The following is a 16,919-nucleotide window of genomic DNA, read 5'->3' as shown; positions in this document are numbered from 1 at the left end:
GTAATGTTGTATTTTGGTTCAAATGTACAAACCAATGTAAATATACATTAATTACCTGAGTACCATAAATGCAGTTTGCGTTGCAATCACATGGACTCTACTACGTGGAATCTAGTACATATGTTTTCTATGATAACCTAGTTTCACGCAATCCTTGTTGGTAAAACTGGATGGACAGAAAGCGTGCAAAAGTTCACTGGATGGATTATACTTGAAATTCAATGTTACAGCCTATTACACATTCTGTCACTGATTCTTCCCGAAAATAACGCTAAGCGGGTATACTAATCTGCAGAATACACAGCAATTTCCTGCGAATTCAATCAGTAAGTAATGCAGGTGATTAAACAACTAAATACCTAAATACTTATTATTAATAATCAGTGATCCATTTACCAGATTACTATTACAGCATTGGTTATAAATAAATACTTGCAGGGAATAATAGCTGTACGTATTTAGTCTCACTGTGAAACTAAGGCTCTTGAGAGCAAGCGCAGTAGATTTAAGTAGATCCCAATGCAGTGTTAAGTAATAATGAAACCAGTCAGTTCGACCCTCATCCCAGACAACGAGAAAGGCCCTTACAAGACCTAATTTTGCAGAGAGATTTGATACATTCCCATATGACTCCAACTATTTATGCAATATTCTTTTCTACTCTTGGCTCAAGGCCTGAAATTTTGGAGGAGGGAACCAGTCGATTAGATCGATTCCAGTGCGCAACTGGTACTTAATTTATCGACTCTGAAAGGATGAAAGGCAAAGTCGACCTCGACGGAATTTGAACTCAGAACATAAAGACAAACGAAATACCGCTAAGCGTTTCGCCGGGCGTGCTAACGTTTCTCTTCATGCAATTCTGTTATTTTTCCTTCTATTTCGAACGAAGTAGAATGATGAATAATGTTATAAATATTTCCTAAGAATTCAGGTATTTGTCAAGTTACTGAAAAGGTTTCAACCCTCTATATGTAGTTCTCTCAGTTCGCTGGCAATACGCTTCTGACAAAATTCAATTTACTTTCTTAAACTAGTTTCAGATTTTGGTATAAGACCAGTAATTTCGGAGATGGGGATAAGTTGATTACATCAAACCAAGTACTCAGCTGGTACTTATTTTATCAACTCCGAGAGGATGAAAGGTAAAGTTGCCCTCGGTGGGATTTGGACTCAGAGCATTTTGCAGCTAAGCATTGTGCCACTAAGCATTTTGCCCGCTGTGCTAAAGATTCTTGCTGCTTTTTTACGTTTCCTGTATTAAAACCAAGACTTTTATTGGGAGAATATGAGAAAGAAGTGGAAAATAAGATGTGATAAATTACATAATCTATTTCTCCTCGGAAATTTTCATATCCATAACCAGCACCAATTACCAAACTATTTGACTTTGCTTCAATTGTTCCTGAAAAATGCAAAAGTAAATAACAAATTAAATCCAATTCATTAAGATTCGTTCCAGTATATGGGACTGTATATATCTTAAACTATTTTATACACGAAACAAGATATTTTAAAGAGAGGACTTGAGAACTTGGGATACGTATTTCTTTATAGGATGTTTCTTGATAAGTTAAAGAAATGGATAAAACTGATTGGTAAAAATCTCAACATATGTTCTCTTAACTATGTTTGTTTTCTATAAAGAATAATTGATCTATTAGACAATGCTTGTGTTTACAAATTGATATGTAATTTTCTTTTTAAATGAATTTTTTTTTTTCCTTTTCACATTTATTAATAACATCAAAAGAAATAATGTCGATATTACCTGATACAGGTGTCTTCTGAACATAATCTCCAACCTGGGCAATAAGTTGATTACCATCATATATTAAACCAACATATTCCCAATCAGAACCCTAAAACACAAGGAATTGAAGGAATATATAATAGTCAATTTACTGATTCATAAGGCACTGGGAATGAAATAAAAATTCGTTTCCTATCGATATTATTTTTTAAAAAAAGTAATAAGTTCAATTACAACATAAAATGAAGTTAAATATCTATAAAAATTTCATTTTCAAACCATTATGAAAATTAAGTGTAAATAGACTTTTAAAATGGTTTCAAATTTTGGCACAAGGTCAACAGTTTGAGAAGACGAGGATTCACTGATTACATCGATCTCAGCATTTGAACGGTTCTTTATTTTATCGATTCCGTAAGGATGAGAAGCAAAGTTAATTTCCGTGGTATTTGTACTCAGAAACTTTGTACTCAGAAATTGCGGTTCCATAGCATGGATTCAGTCTCTGGGCTTCTACACATAAAATGGTAGAAGTAACATCCACAGCTATTTGCTTAGGCCATTTCATTTTTATCTTTTATCCGTCAGTTAATCTGTCTATCCAAAAAATTGACGGCTTGAAGATATAGAAACAACTGAACATAAAACCTGTAATGACAACTGAACCTTTATTTTTACTGTCTGTCTCAATATCCTATTATACTACATTTAAAATAATGTAACTGCATTCCAAGACTGCGCTCCCTTCAATCAACACTCACTCTCTCTCCCTCCCTCTCTCCTTTCTCTCTCTCTCTCTCTCTCTCTCTCTCTCTCTCTCTCTCTCTCTCTCTCTCTCTCTCTCTCTCTCTCTCTCTCTCTACTTCTCGCTTCAATTATACTACATGTTCCTCCGCTTAACATGTTTGTACCCTCTTTACTTCCCGCTTCTTTCTTCAACTAACTACACGTTTCTCTTACCTCTCAGCACTAACACACTTCTCCCTCCCCTTTGCCGCACCCTTAAACTAACTAGCGTCAAACATTCGATTTTAGCGTAATAACTATTATTTTTCCCTACTTCACCCCTCACTCTTTGCCTCTCGGTTCAACTAACTATGTGATAGCGTAACGCATTTAACATTATATGCGTGTATATATATATATATATATATATATGTGTGTGTGTGTGTGTGTGTGTGTGTGTGTGTGTGTGTGTGTGTGTGTGTGTGTGTCTGCATGGTGAGACATATATGTGAGATTTTTGCGATTAACACAGGTTTATACTATATATGAGACTTTTGCGATTAACATAAGTTTATACTATTTGTTTCTACGAATGTCTTACCATCGTGGTTGTTTGGATCTCTGTATTGAATATCCCAAATCCAACTGGACACTTAAGCACAAAGAATTATCAGGGAACACTTTGTTGCATTGTTACAAAGAATTAAAATAAAAATCAAGTCATGCCTACGAATGCGTGTTTCATTTATCATAATGTCAATGTACATGAAGATACATATAAAAAATGTTTAACTTACTGAAGCTAAAACCTTGATTGATCTGTAGCCTTGTTGTAGTGTTCGAATTCCGAATTCTATATAGCTTGATGTGGCTGCGATTAAAATGGATGGTGTCTGCATGTTATTACTGTTGGTTACAAGAGCGTATGGTTTCATACCCAATTGGCTCTTTTCTAGGCGGTATCGAAGTGAAATGGCTATTGGAGGAATGGTATTTCCGAAATTGAATTTCGTAAGAAGTATTTGACAATAACCATCGAACACTCCGGTGTAGTTATCTTCAGCTTCTGTGTTGTATCTAGTTGTAACACCTTTTACGTGTAGGAATCGCGAATTGGTCTGGTTAAGACTTCGAAAGTTGATATTCACAGTTGGTTTGCAATCTTTTCAAAGTAAGAATTGAAAATAAAACAAAATGAAAGGATGAAAAGCAAGAATTACGGAAGAATGCATTGACATAGAGAAAACTTACACGCACACACACACACACACTATATAAATATATATTTTTACACACGCACATGTGTGCGTATATGTATGCATGTAGGTAGGTACGTGTGTATGTATGTATATATGTCATTATTCAATTTTATTTCAAGATTTCTTGTCGGTAGAAGAAGAGCCGGTTTCTAGCCTAGATCCAGAGCTCCTTCATTGGAATTTCAACAACATCAACAGGGTATTTTTGCATGTATGTGCGTTTATGTGTAGTACTTGGAGTCAGTGTATGTGCAGACTTGTATTTTTTTTTATGTATGTATTCTCATGCATATAGTTGCATGTCTAGACATGCAGATATATACTTAAATGATAAACGTCTGAAAAGTTTTACAAACATTTAGAGTTCCAGTGATGGCTTGGATCAACAGTTTTCGAATTTGGTTCTGAGATGCTTAATTTCTCAAGATAGGTACTTAGGCAGTGTGTTACATATACCAGTGCCCTAATAATGACAGGTATAAACTTGGGCTTGTAATCTGGGTAGAGTAACTAGATTTCTCGATAGTTCAGCGTAGGTCTTTCCTTTTTCACTGGCTCTTAGCCTTATGCTAACATTTGCTGGGCAGCTGATTTCTACAACTTTACACAGTTTCTCTTTGTCCCAAATCACTATGCCAGGTCATTATATTCACATTTTATGAGGCATTCACTGGGACATTTCACTAATAATCCAGATCAGTATGGCTTCTATATACTGTGAGTTCTTCTTTTCATGTATGTATGTATGTATGTATGTATGTATGTATGTATGTATGTATGTATGTATGTATCTACGTATGTATGTATGTATTCGGTTGTGCTGACTTCTACTTATAATCTAGTGACGAAAAGATGAAATATAGTTCGGAAATAGATGTTATTTACTCATGGGGTTCATGCAGAGAATCTAAAATAATATTTCTATTGATTCTCGATATATTCTGTCGTATTCGAGCGTAAATATCTAATCGCTGTTAGTCGTCATTATCAGAGAACGTCTCCTTTTAGACGCTGTATGTTCATAACACACGTGATTCACCGATAAAACAAAACTTTGAGACACCACTGTGTTTTGACCTTCTAGAGTGTGCCCTCAGTCAAAGCTAACCCACCGGACCAATAAATCTAACGAGATTACTGACTTTGAAAATGAATACAAAAGTTACTGCTTCTTACATAATATATTGGTCTAGGCATTTTTTCCAGCACTAATTTAATGGCTTTAATGCTTCAATCCCATGTATTCAAAGAAAGAACCTTGCTTTATATTCAATCCATCGAACTTGGGTACGCTTTAAGGCTACACCTTCCTTTTCTTTCTCTAGCCCCTGCTGCTTTAGACTACATATTCCCCCGTTTCAAGCCAATGAAGGAGACTTTACTCGCTTGCTTGACCTTGTGGAAGTATCAGTAAAATTTCCCTCAAATCATACTCGACTTAAAAACAATGAATATATTGGTTAACGCTGGCCAGTCGACACTACGTCAACAAAATAAAAGACAAAATTGTCGAGTATGGAGCATTTTCAATAATAGAATTGATGAATCAGGACTAGACGATAACAACAACAACAACTTACACATCATTTACACCACTATAAACTTGTATCTAACCTTCTTCACCTATGCTTTGTAAAGGTGAAGCCTAAATCACAGAACTCACTAGTATGTACATATTTTTTTAGCGAGCACTCCCAAACTTTCCAAGAATTGAAGACTTGACGACAGCAATCAATTGTTATTTAGATCTATCAATTGAAACATAATAAACTATTCAGATCTATCAATTGAAAACACAAACATTTTCAAGAATCCTAACAAGACCACGGGATTTAGAGGGAAGAAATCATTAAAAATCCAAATATTAGCGATAACAAGTCATGCCGACAAAGATAAAGATTAGATTATAAAATCGACATATCTGATAGCGTGATTTACTTCCATTGTCTAAAGCAAATGACAGCCACCTAATATAGTCCATATTCGTTCACTGAGTGGCTAAAGGAAGTCCAACTTAACCTAACTCTAAGTCGGTGCCACGAAGAGGTAATGTTTACGGCTACTAATACAAACAGTACTATAAAACAAGAATGTCTCATTAGCCTCGACAGCTTGTCGTGGCTTCGGAGATGGTATAGGAAACTTACACAAACGGTCATTTGAAGATAGGCCTTTGGTGGTGTCCTAATGACTCGATACATTAACCGAATAACTGCTATCAACAGGGAATAAATTAAAATTTGTTGATAAAAAAAAATATATATATGGAAAATAATATACCTAATCCTGTTGGTCGTACTACTGGTGAATCTGTAGCGGTTCTTGTACAGATGCATCTTGTACTGTCTAAACGTTCTCCATTCTGACAAATTGGAGCATCTGGACAGAAGACATTAACACATCTACAGTTGATGAGATCAAGCTGCTCACCAGTTGTACATACTGGTGGCCTAATGCACTGATTGATACATCGGCATTGCACATAATCAAATCTTTGGTTTGCATTGCAGTTGCTTACCACCGCGCAACGGGATTCACAGCGACAAGTATCGTAGTTTATTCGTTCATCATTTCGACAGGTTGGCAAATAATTACACTTATTTTCACATTGACATGTAATATCATTGAACCGTTGTTTAATGACGTCACAAACTCTCACATTTTGGCAACGAGGCTCACAACGACAGGTATCATAATTTACCCTTTCATTTGCTCTGCATGAAACCGCATAACTGCATTTATCTTCGCATTGGCATGTGATATCGTTGAACTTTTGAGCAATACCACAAGACTGTACATTTCGACAACGAGGCTCACAACGACAGGTATCATAGTTTACTTTTTCATTTGCTCTGCATGAAACTGCATAACTGCATTTTTCTTCACATTGGCATGTGATATCGTTGAACTTTTGAGAAATACCACAAGACTGTACATTTCGACAACGAGGTTCACAACGACAAGTATCATAGTTCATTTTTTCATTTGCTCGGCATGAAACTGCATAACTGCATTTTTCTTCGCATTGGCATGTGATATCGTTGAACTTTTGAGAAATACCACAAGACTGCACATTTCGACAACGAGGCTCACAACGACAGGTATCATAGTTTACTTTCTCATTTGTTCTGCATGAAACTGCATAACTGCATTTTTCTTCACATTGGCATGTGATATCGTTGAACTTTTGAGAAATACCACAAGACTGCACATTTCGACAACGAGGCTCACAACGACAGGTATCATAGTTTACTTTCTCATTTGTTCTGCATGAAACTGCATAACTGCATTTTTCTTCACATTGGCATGTGATATCGTTGAACTTTTGAGAAATACCACAAGACTGTACATTTCGACAACGAGGTTCACAACGACAGGTATCATAGTTTACTTTCTCATTTGCTCGGCATGAAACTGCATAACTGCATTTTTCTTCGCATTGGCATGTGATATCGTTGAACTTTTGAGCAATACCACAAGACTGTACATTTCGACAACGAGGCTCACAACGACAGGTATCATAGTTTACTTTCTCATTTGTTCTGCATGAAACTGCATAACTGCATTTTTCTTCACATTGGCATGTGATATCGTTGAACTTTTGAGAAATACCACAAGACTGTACATTTCGACAACGAGGTTCACAACGACAAGTATCATAGTTCATTTTTTCATTTGCTCGGCATGAAACTGCATAACTGCATTTTTCTTCGCATTGGCATGTGATATCGTTGAACTTTTGAGAAATACCACAAGACTGCACATTTCGACAACGAGGCTCACAACGACAGGTATCATAATTTATCTTTTCACCATTACGGCAATACAATGTTGGGCATTTGGAAACACATTGGCATGTAATCAAATCAAGAGTTTGCGAATCACTGCATGGCTGAGTAAAAGGACAAGCATTTTGGCAACGGCAAGTTGTAGTATTCAGTCGTTCATTAACCCCGCAGTTTGGTGGATAAGCACATTTCGGCAAGCACCGACAATTTTCATAATCAAGGATTTCAGAAAGTTGGCATTTTGGTACGGGAAAGCAAGGTCTCGATGCTACAAATTAAAAAATATAATACCATTATTTATAATCGACTCAAACTGTGACATCTTATTTTTCTATAACAAAATTATACATATATTCGTTTCAATGTTTGGTACTAGGCCAGCAATTTCGGGGCAGGTGTTAGTCGATTACATCAACCCCAGTGCTCAACTGGTACTTAATTTATTGACCCTGGAAAGGATGAATGACAAAGTCGACCTGGTAACAATTTGAACTCAGAAAGTAAGACTGGACGTAATGTCATTAAGCATTTTGCCCAACATGCTAACGATTTTGCTAGCTCGCCGTCTTACAAATTATGCATACATTGAAATACATTTTAATGTATACTGTGTCTGACTAAATATCAGGCAAGTTTCATACTGGAAATGGCCTGGATTTCTGGATTTTCCTTGTAGAGACAGCTGAAATTTATACTTAAAATATATGATAATCTATGTAAAGTAAAGGACTAAACTGTATTCACAAGTCAAATTAATATACTTCTAAAGCAGGGTCTGCTTCATAATTATTAAACCACTTTAAAATTTTAAAGTATATCATATTGCACCACGTATACGGTATAATACTTATAGGATGAAAATTAATCGAAGACAAATTTAATAGATACAGGTACAAATTAATACACTTCTAAAACAGAGTGTTTAATCTTTTTCTATCCACTTAAAATGTAAACAACAAAGCTATTTTTTAACAAACCGTATGCAAATTAACTAACAAAGCATCTGCGGGGCAAACTACGGCTAGCGCGTGAAATTCAAAACTAGCCAATTTCAAAAATAGTCGGGTTTTGGTAATTCCGGATTTCTAGAAGCCGGATAAGAGGTCGATACTGTATTACATTTAATTTAGAGACCCAAAAATATCTTACGTGGAGTAGTGATACCATGGGGTGTACATTCTCGGGAATCAAGGCAAGATCCTAACATCGAATGGTAAGTTCCTGAAGCTTTCAGGTCTGCACAAGGTTGAATAGAAGTTGTTATTCCATAGCTGCAGACTCCCCACATTAAACATGATGTAGAATCTGTTTGATAGACAGCAGGATTTCCCAGTGTTTTGCATTTATCTGAAAGAGAAGATACATTAAAATATCAAGGATAACTTTGCATTTGTAAATATATATATAATTGTTTATATATATAATGTTTTACTAAATGATTTCGTGCGATGGTGACAAATAACTCTTGGAATCAGTAGAGCCACTGAATTGCTACTAAACACGCGTGTCTGCCAGTACCTGTGTGTTGTATTCCTTTTTTGGTCTTCAATATTATCTTTCATTCAGTTTTTCTATATAGCACATTATCCTCCACAATTTCCGCTTTTTGCATTCCGACTAAACATTCACTCAATCTTTCACTGATCCTTTCTCAACTTCGAAACGAAAAAAATACATTCGATAACATTTAGTCATAAGTTGCTTCGTTACCTATATTTGTCACTTTGTCACTAACGATGAGCTCGTAAGTTCCTTTAAGATAGTAATTCTTGAAAGAAAATACTTCACGAATTACCGAAACCCTTTTGGGAGGATGTTGATTGGGGGAAATTCCAAAACATTCCTTTCAATACTTCACCGTAAAATTTGATGATATACAAACTTATATGCCTCATTGGTTTGGTATTATATAAACATTCGTTTAAATCCACCCTCCATCTGTATGTATAAGCGTCGATGTTTGCTATTTGCTTAAAAAAATTACCATTTCTCATACAATCTTTACCATTTTCCGTAGAGAGTCTCAGAAAAAATGCATAAAACAACCTGTATCTTAGGTACCCATGGGGTAAAACATTGAAGAGTCAAGAAAGGAACAGTAGAGAGATTGAAATGCAGTTGTTGAGCTGGAGCGAGTGTTAATGAGATACATAAAGTGTTGTCAGAAAGGCACAGCGAATTTTTGTTTTCATTCTCTTTCATCATTTTATAGTCTTTCATCCACTAAACACACTCACATAATCTCTCTTCCATCTACCCATTTTGTATAATACACACACACACATACTCACATTCATTGATATATATATATACACACATACATAAAAACAAACACATATGTACATAGACATACACACACATATATACACACACACAAACACATACACAAACATACGCACACACAAACAACCACACACACACACACACACACAAACACATACACAAACATACACACACACAAACACACACACACACACACACACACTCACACGCACAAACATACACACACACAAACACACACACACACACACACACACAAACACACACACACACACACACACACACACACAAACACACACACACACAGACACACAACATGTAAGAAAATCATTTCGTTTCACACTTACGCTTGTTTGTATTTGTGAAATACACAGGTGTTAATTTTTATAACGTTTATATAAAACTCATTAGTACTACTGAATATTTTAGAAATATGAACACGTTTAAACGTGAAACAATTAAAGAATATATATTCTATTTTCCATGATTATTGAAATTACATACTAAATTTTCGAAGACATGACATTTTTAAATAAAGAATTTTAACGATGGCTGTGTACTAACACTCCAGCGGGTGACACGTTTAAAGAAGCTATGTTTGGCCACTTAGAATAAAGAATCCAAAGATAAGTCTGAGAGTGCATGAACGTTTACCATATATTTTGGGTGAAATCTAATGGTCTCCTGGTATTGTTATTGTTACCGAGAGAACCCTTTAACCCTTTAGTATTCTGATTACCCTGAAAAATGTAAGGCTTATTTATTTATATTGATTTGTATTATGCAGCTTCGAGATTTTGATGATGTGATTATTTATTTTTAGAATAACATTCTAGGGTAGAAGTGTGAGGTTGGATCTGGCTGGTTTGAACACAAAACAGGTTGAATATTTGGGCCAGATGTGGCCAGCATAGCGTTGGGCTCACAATCACGTGGTAGTGAGTTCGATTCCCGGACTGGACTGTGTGTTGTGTTCTTGAACAAGACGCTTTATTTCACGTTGCTCCATATCACTCAGCTGTAGAAATGAGTTGCGATGTCACTGGTGGAAAGCTGAAATCGGCCTTTGCCTTTCCCTTGGACAACGTCGGTGACATGAAAAGGGGAGGCTAGTATGCATGAGCGACTGCTGGTCTACCGTAAACAACATTGCCTGGACTTGTGCCTTGGAGGGTAACTTTCTAGGTGCAATCCCATGGTCATTCATGACTGAAAGAGGTCTTTACCCTAAGTAAACATAATTTGATATCACTACATACACATTTAAATGTAAAACAATAAAAAAAATTTGGTGTAATGACTCTCCCTAGACACAACAAAATGAAGAAATTGTTTCCAATATTCCGTATTATTTGAAACTGTATACTAACTTTTTGAAGACGGCTCTGGAACAATGCTGATAGTCGAAGTTCATTTCAGAGCCCTACACTAGTTGCTTGATATGTCCGTGCAAGATACCATGAAGTCATTTACGTTTACCAAAAAAAAAAAAAATAAAAGCAGTTCCTCCAGGGTCTGCACCTGTTGCACGTCAGGTGAGAAAGTAACTTCATAATGTTAAATGTGAATCAAAGTATTTGTTTTTACCCTTTCTTCCACTTTCTTTCATTCTTTCATACATTTCAGCTAAAAGGCTACAGCCATGCTGGAGCACCGTCAGTGTAGTCACCTTTTCAATGGCCATTCTTATGCGATTAACTTTTAGCGAAGTAGTGAGTTTGACGTTGCTACCCTCTTTTCAGTTTCTTACCGTGACATAGGTTCATCTAAGACCTTGGGTAGAAAGAAATCAAGTTGTCTCTTCAAAACAAAACATCTACTCCTACTCCACGAAGATCCCTCAGATGTTTTGGCAAAGCATTACATATCTGGCGGCCCTTGAATCCCAAGCTTTTTCAGTACATGGTCCTCACTCTAGACGGAGTGGATGGGATCTTTGGCCAGCATATTCACTTTTAAAATACCTGTAACGTCTTTGTAAAATAAAAATACACTTTTGTTAAACGACGTATCAATTATCATACGGTCCCTAACATTCATACCACCGTCTTAGGTAAATAATCATCATTTCTACAATATGCGTTCACCATTGTTTATTGAGCCGACAAAGGAAACTGAATGATATCGCTCGATCTGCTAGAAACAAGTCACATCTCTCAGAAATATGCTCTATAGTGTTAAACAAAGGGACCCATTGGATAATGACAATGTATTCCATGTGCTCCCTATGTCCCCTACACATAGAAAATAGGCAGGATAGTCTCGGCTAAAATGTCTTTAATCATAGGTATGTTTATAGTAGTCTTGATGTGCATTTACTATTTGCCCATGTATGTGTACATTCGTTTTGTGCGCGTGCTTGTGTAGGTGTATGTGCGGGCGCGTGAAATTGAATGCGTAAATGTTTCTGTTTCATATCCGCATAGACCGACTTGTTGCTACCCTACCTTTGTATGAGCTAATGAATTTTTTTCCACCTTTGACCTTGGTGACATTTCTCTCTTCGTGTCTCAAACCTTTGTCTTGCTACACCTCATTTTAACCACCACACTTCCCAGATCACTTCATACCTCACGTACTTTTCTGTGTTGTTATGACATAGTATACTTATGTGCAAGCGTAGACATATGCATGTGTATTCATATATACGTATCTGTATATGTTAGATACGTTCGTACGTGCGCGTAAGTTTTCGAATGTCTACTTGTGTGTGCGTGTGTGTGTGTGTGTGTGTGTGTGTGTGTGTGTGTGTGTGTGTGTGGTGCACGTACGAATATTGGATATGTGCGTGCATATATATACATAATGTCGTTTCTAAGTAACTTGTCAACGGCTTTTCCTTCCTCTCTATTCTCTGTTACTCTTGTCTCATGACGTATCACCACTCTCTCTACTTGATTCCCCGTCCCTACATACGCTATTTCGATATTTTTCAGACATTCATATCATATCTAATTTCTTTCTTGACGAAGAAAACGAAAAACATTAATATTTACTTTTGGTCAAAGCGCTTGGATTTATTCTAATTTTTTTTTTTAATGTTATTAATCTCATTCTCATTGACAGAGAGCGTCACTAACTTCGTTTCACTTTAATACTTCATTCTTTTTTTAAATTTAAATAAAGTTATAAGCCTATATCGCATCAGAAAATACTTCAACTCTTACCAGATATTAACCTTTCCTAAACATCTAATAAGACCCATTTTGGAGTAGATCTTCTCATGCATATGAGACAAGTGCTATAGTCACACACTGTAAAGCGTTCTACATCATATCCAAAATAAGGCGACGCAACTGATTAATAAATATCGACTCACCAGCATTCTACAATCCCAGCTCAAGAAAGAAGTTTCTTCTTTCTATCTTGTCTACAATACTACAATGATCTCAATTTGTTTAAACTAGCAGGCGCAGCATACCACATTTATCCAAATAGATCAGACACGTCCATCTCCTGCTCTTAAGATTTTTTACTGTGTTTCATCACATCTTGGTTCCACAATACACACGTTTCTCAGTTATTCCTCTACAGAGCTTCAGCCCTTCAAATTCCTTCTTCCGCACGTTCTTCTTGTAAATATAAAATAGAACTGAACATCAACCGCGGAGAGCTTGAAAATGTCATATATTCACTTATCCTTCCTCTCCTGTGGCTAAGTAATGGACCTTACTGTTTCAAGCCCTATGACTCATAATTTCAGATACCCAGTTTCCATGACATATAAGTGACCGAGATCACAACGTCTCTCTTGAACGGGATGCTTCTCCATTGCATGGTTACTAATTTACGGCGGAATGGACTGGAGCAGCGTAAAATGAACTGTTTGCTCAAGAACACAGCGGTCCACGAATCGAAACCACGATCTTGTGATCATGAATGCAACGCCTTAACTACTAGGTTACGCACGTCCATTAAATAATAGTAAAGGAGTACTAATATACAAATAAAAACAGTAAATAAGAAATCATACTTACCGTGAGCACATTTAACATTCCATGGGTAATCGCATGTCAATACTTTATCATTCCAAAAGCGGCCTCGGGCGCAGGACATGACGACACCTAAATAATTACCACTGCTCAACTGGGTACATGATACATATTTGGTGCAATCGGATGGATGAGCATTGTAATAAATCTTGTTGGAAAATCGGTTACTGTCACAGGCATCTGTTAAGAAAAAAAATCACTTTTGTATAAAATTTTTGAACTCTGCATTTGTTTTTACTCTTACTAATTTAGCTTAAATATGATTTATTCTAAAACAGTTACGCTTGGAGATATAAAATATCCATAAAATTGTATTGAGTTTCGTAGAAAATTGAAATGAAAATGGCATTACTTAATAAACTTGGAATCAATTTACTAAATGCGTTTCAACTTCGAAATAGCATGATTAAATGTTACGCTTAGCTCTATAAACAGTGATTATTTCGTTTGATTGAAATAACAATCTACTTGGGAAGTAAACAATACCACCAGAAGACTTTTGGCTATTACAAATAACTGCTAAAACACACACCGTTGATCTGGAAATAAACAACAACAATAGCACATTTTGATATGAGCAATTGTTTTGGGGAAAAATCAGCAATTTTGATGGAATGGAGCACAGTCGATAATATCAATACCAGTACTTAATTTTATCGATACCGGAAGAATGAAAGCCAAAGCTGACCTCCACGAGATATATGACTGCAGAATGTAGCAAGCCGGAAGTATATTTGATATAAATAATGGTTTCAAATTTTGACTCAAGGCCAACGGTTTTGGAGGAGAGGGTAAATCGATTACATCGACCCCAGAGTTCAACTGATACTTATTTTATCGACCCGGAAATGATGGAGAGCAAAAGTGAACTCGGTGGAATTTGAACTCAGAACGTGCAAACGGACGAAATGCCGCAAAACATTTTGGCCGGCGTACTGACGATTCTGCTAGGTTGCCGCCTAATATAATAATAATCATACTGACTTCAAATTTTGGTACAAGGTCGGCAATTTGGGGCGGGGAGCTAAGTCGATTATGTCGACCCCATCCCAAAAGTATGAAAGACAATGTCAACTTCGGTGGAATTTGAACTCAGAACATGCAAATGACCGAATGCCGCTAGGCATTTTGCCTGGCGTGCTAACGACTCTGCTAGCTCGTCACCTTCACACTTGATATAAATAATGATTTCTAATATTCAATCTTCATCATTCAAAGGAGCTAAGTCAACTATATGACAAAATTAAAATTGTTATATGGAAAAAGTTGCCCCAAATGAATAAACATGCACTTATGTAGCCAATATTTCCGTGAAATGAATGTCACACATACGAGGAGTACTGAAAATATCCTGGCTTGAAGGGTATTGCGAAAAGCCGGGGTGGCGGTCCAACCTTCCGAGTTCTTTTACAGGGCTTAGAAAAATTGAAGTACCGCTGCAATAAGTGTGTGAATCTGGGAGAAGAATATGTTGAATAAAATCATAATTAACTGATCCTTCTGAATTTTCTTTTGCCCAGAGCCAAGAACTTTTCAGCACGCCCTCGTATAGACATTATTGCCAAGTAACTAAAAGATACTTCTGCCTATCATTTCGTAAAATTGTACGTAAAGCTACCCAATTACTCTTTTAGATAAAATCTCTCTAGAATTATCTTATCATTTTAGTAGTAGTAGTAGTAGTAGTAGTAGTAGTAGTAGTAGTAGTAGTAGTAGTAAATTTGTGCCAATTCAATCAACTATATATCTTCACAAGCAAATGTTAATATGTTACATTTTCTGTGAAGGTCATGCTATAAGATTATTTCATAAAAATATGTTTTCACATACACATACGCAGACACATACGCACATACTTAAAGGGAGAGAGAGAAATGGGGACAGAGGTGGGAGGAAGAGAGCATCTGGGTGTGATTGCTACATGTAAGACAAGGGCATTCAATGCCAGGCTGGAAGAGTTTATCATAATATTGTCGAGCATAGCAGCATATTCAAAACTATATGAAAAAGGAAAATGAGAAAGAAACACTCTATAGTCAATATCTCGCATGATATCCTAACAAGGAATTAGCCCAAACTGAAAGTTAAAAATAGGGTCTTATCGTATCTGCAAAATTCTCAGCCAAAAAATATTAAAATTACAAAAAAAAAATTACAAAAACCAAAGCACAACATTACAGAAAAATTATGCTAGCATCAAAGAAAAAGCTAATACCAAGCACTGCAAACCATCCACGTTGGTATCAAGTTAGCCATCTTTAGTCCTTCTCTGCTTCCGAGCTGAAAAAGAAGTGCTACTGGAAAACCGCATTTTTTTGGAATCGGTTTGCTCAACCCCACAGCAATTCTTTCGGCTGTAGCTTTGTTTTTACACTGCTCCTCTCAAACTCAAAGTCATTGACTGTCTTTTGTACTGTTGTGTTTCAGTGGACGCGCTTGCTTCTCGAACGACGCTTTCTTCGCTTTTTGCATCGAAGAAACTGGGACAATTCTCTCCCCGAGCAAGTTTTTAACGATGCCTCTTCTATACACTTGTTTACTAATTTCTCCTCTACGTTAGTGTTCTCTATCCATACTTAACTAATACTAACGGATGCTGTTCTACTAACGATCGTGCCAGCTCACAGCCTTAATGATAATAATAATGATGATGATGATGATGATAATAATAATAATAACAATAATAATAATAATAATAATAATAATAATAATAATAATAATAATAATAATAATAATAATAATAATAATAATCCTTTCTACTAAAGGCACAAGGCCTGAAATTTCGGATGAAATGTAAAGTTAACCTTGGCGGAATTTGAACTCAAAACGTGAAGACGGATGAAATGCTGCTAAGCACTTTGGTTGACGTGCTAAAGATTCTGCCCGCTCACCGCCTCAGTAATAATAATAATAATAATAATAATAATAATAATAATAATAATAATAATAATGGTTTCAAATTTTGCCACAAGGGCAACGATTTTGGGGGAGGGGATGAGTCGATTACATCGATCCCAGTCTTCAACTGGTACTTATTTTATCGACTCGGAAGGACGAAAGGCAAAGTCGACCTCGGCGGAATTTGAACTCAGAATGTAGCGACGGGTGAAATACCGCTAAG

At 36.2% G+C, this 16,919-nt stretch overlaps 1 protein-coding gene across 1 annotated transcript in view; it reads right to left on the bottom strand.

Annotated features, from left to right (window-relative positions):
- The window catches only part of LOC106873144 (uncharacterized), a 33,220-nt gene that overhangs the window by 3,347 nt on the left and 12,954 nt on the right, over positions 1 to 16,919 (bottom strand). Inside the window, exons 4-9 of the mRNA XM_014920370.3 lie at positions 13,784 to 13,978; positions 8,676 to 8,873; positions 6,019 to 7,794; positions 3,277 to 3,641; positions 1,772 to 1,862; positions 1,326 to 1,405 (exon numbers count right to left, since the gene is read on the bottom strand). Of these exons, the coding sequence (XP_014775856.3) occupies positions 1,326 to 1,405; positions 1,772 to 1,862; positions 3,277 to 3,641; positions 6,019 to 7,794; positions 8,676 to 8,873; positions 13,784 to 13,978 (2,705 nt within the window). The remainder of the gene's footprint in view (positions 1 to 1,325; positions 1,406 to 1,771; positions 1,863 to 3,276; positions 3,642 to 6,018; positions 7,795 to 8,675; positions 8,874 to 13,783; positions 13,979 to 16,919) is intronic.

Source organism: Octopus bimaculoides, chromosome 1 (genome assembly GCF_046866305.1).
Source record: "Octopus bimaculoides isolate indiv1 chromosome 1, ASM4686630v1, whole genome shotgun sequence".
NCBI classification, from domain to species: domain Eukaryota; kingdom Metazoa; phylum Mollusca; class Cephalopoda; order Octopoda; family Octopodidae; genus Octopus; species Octopus bimaculoides.
Note: the sequence above shows the minus strand (reverse complement) of the source record. Positions and strands in the feature narration are given on the sequence as shown.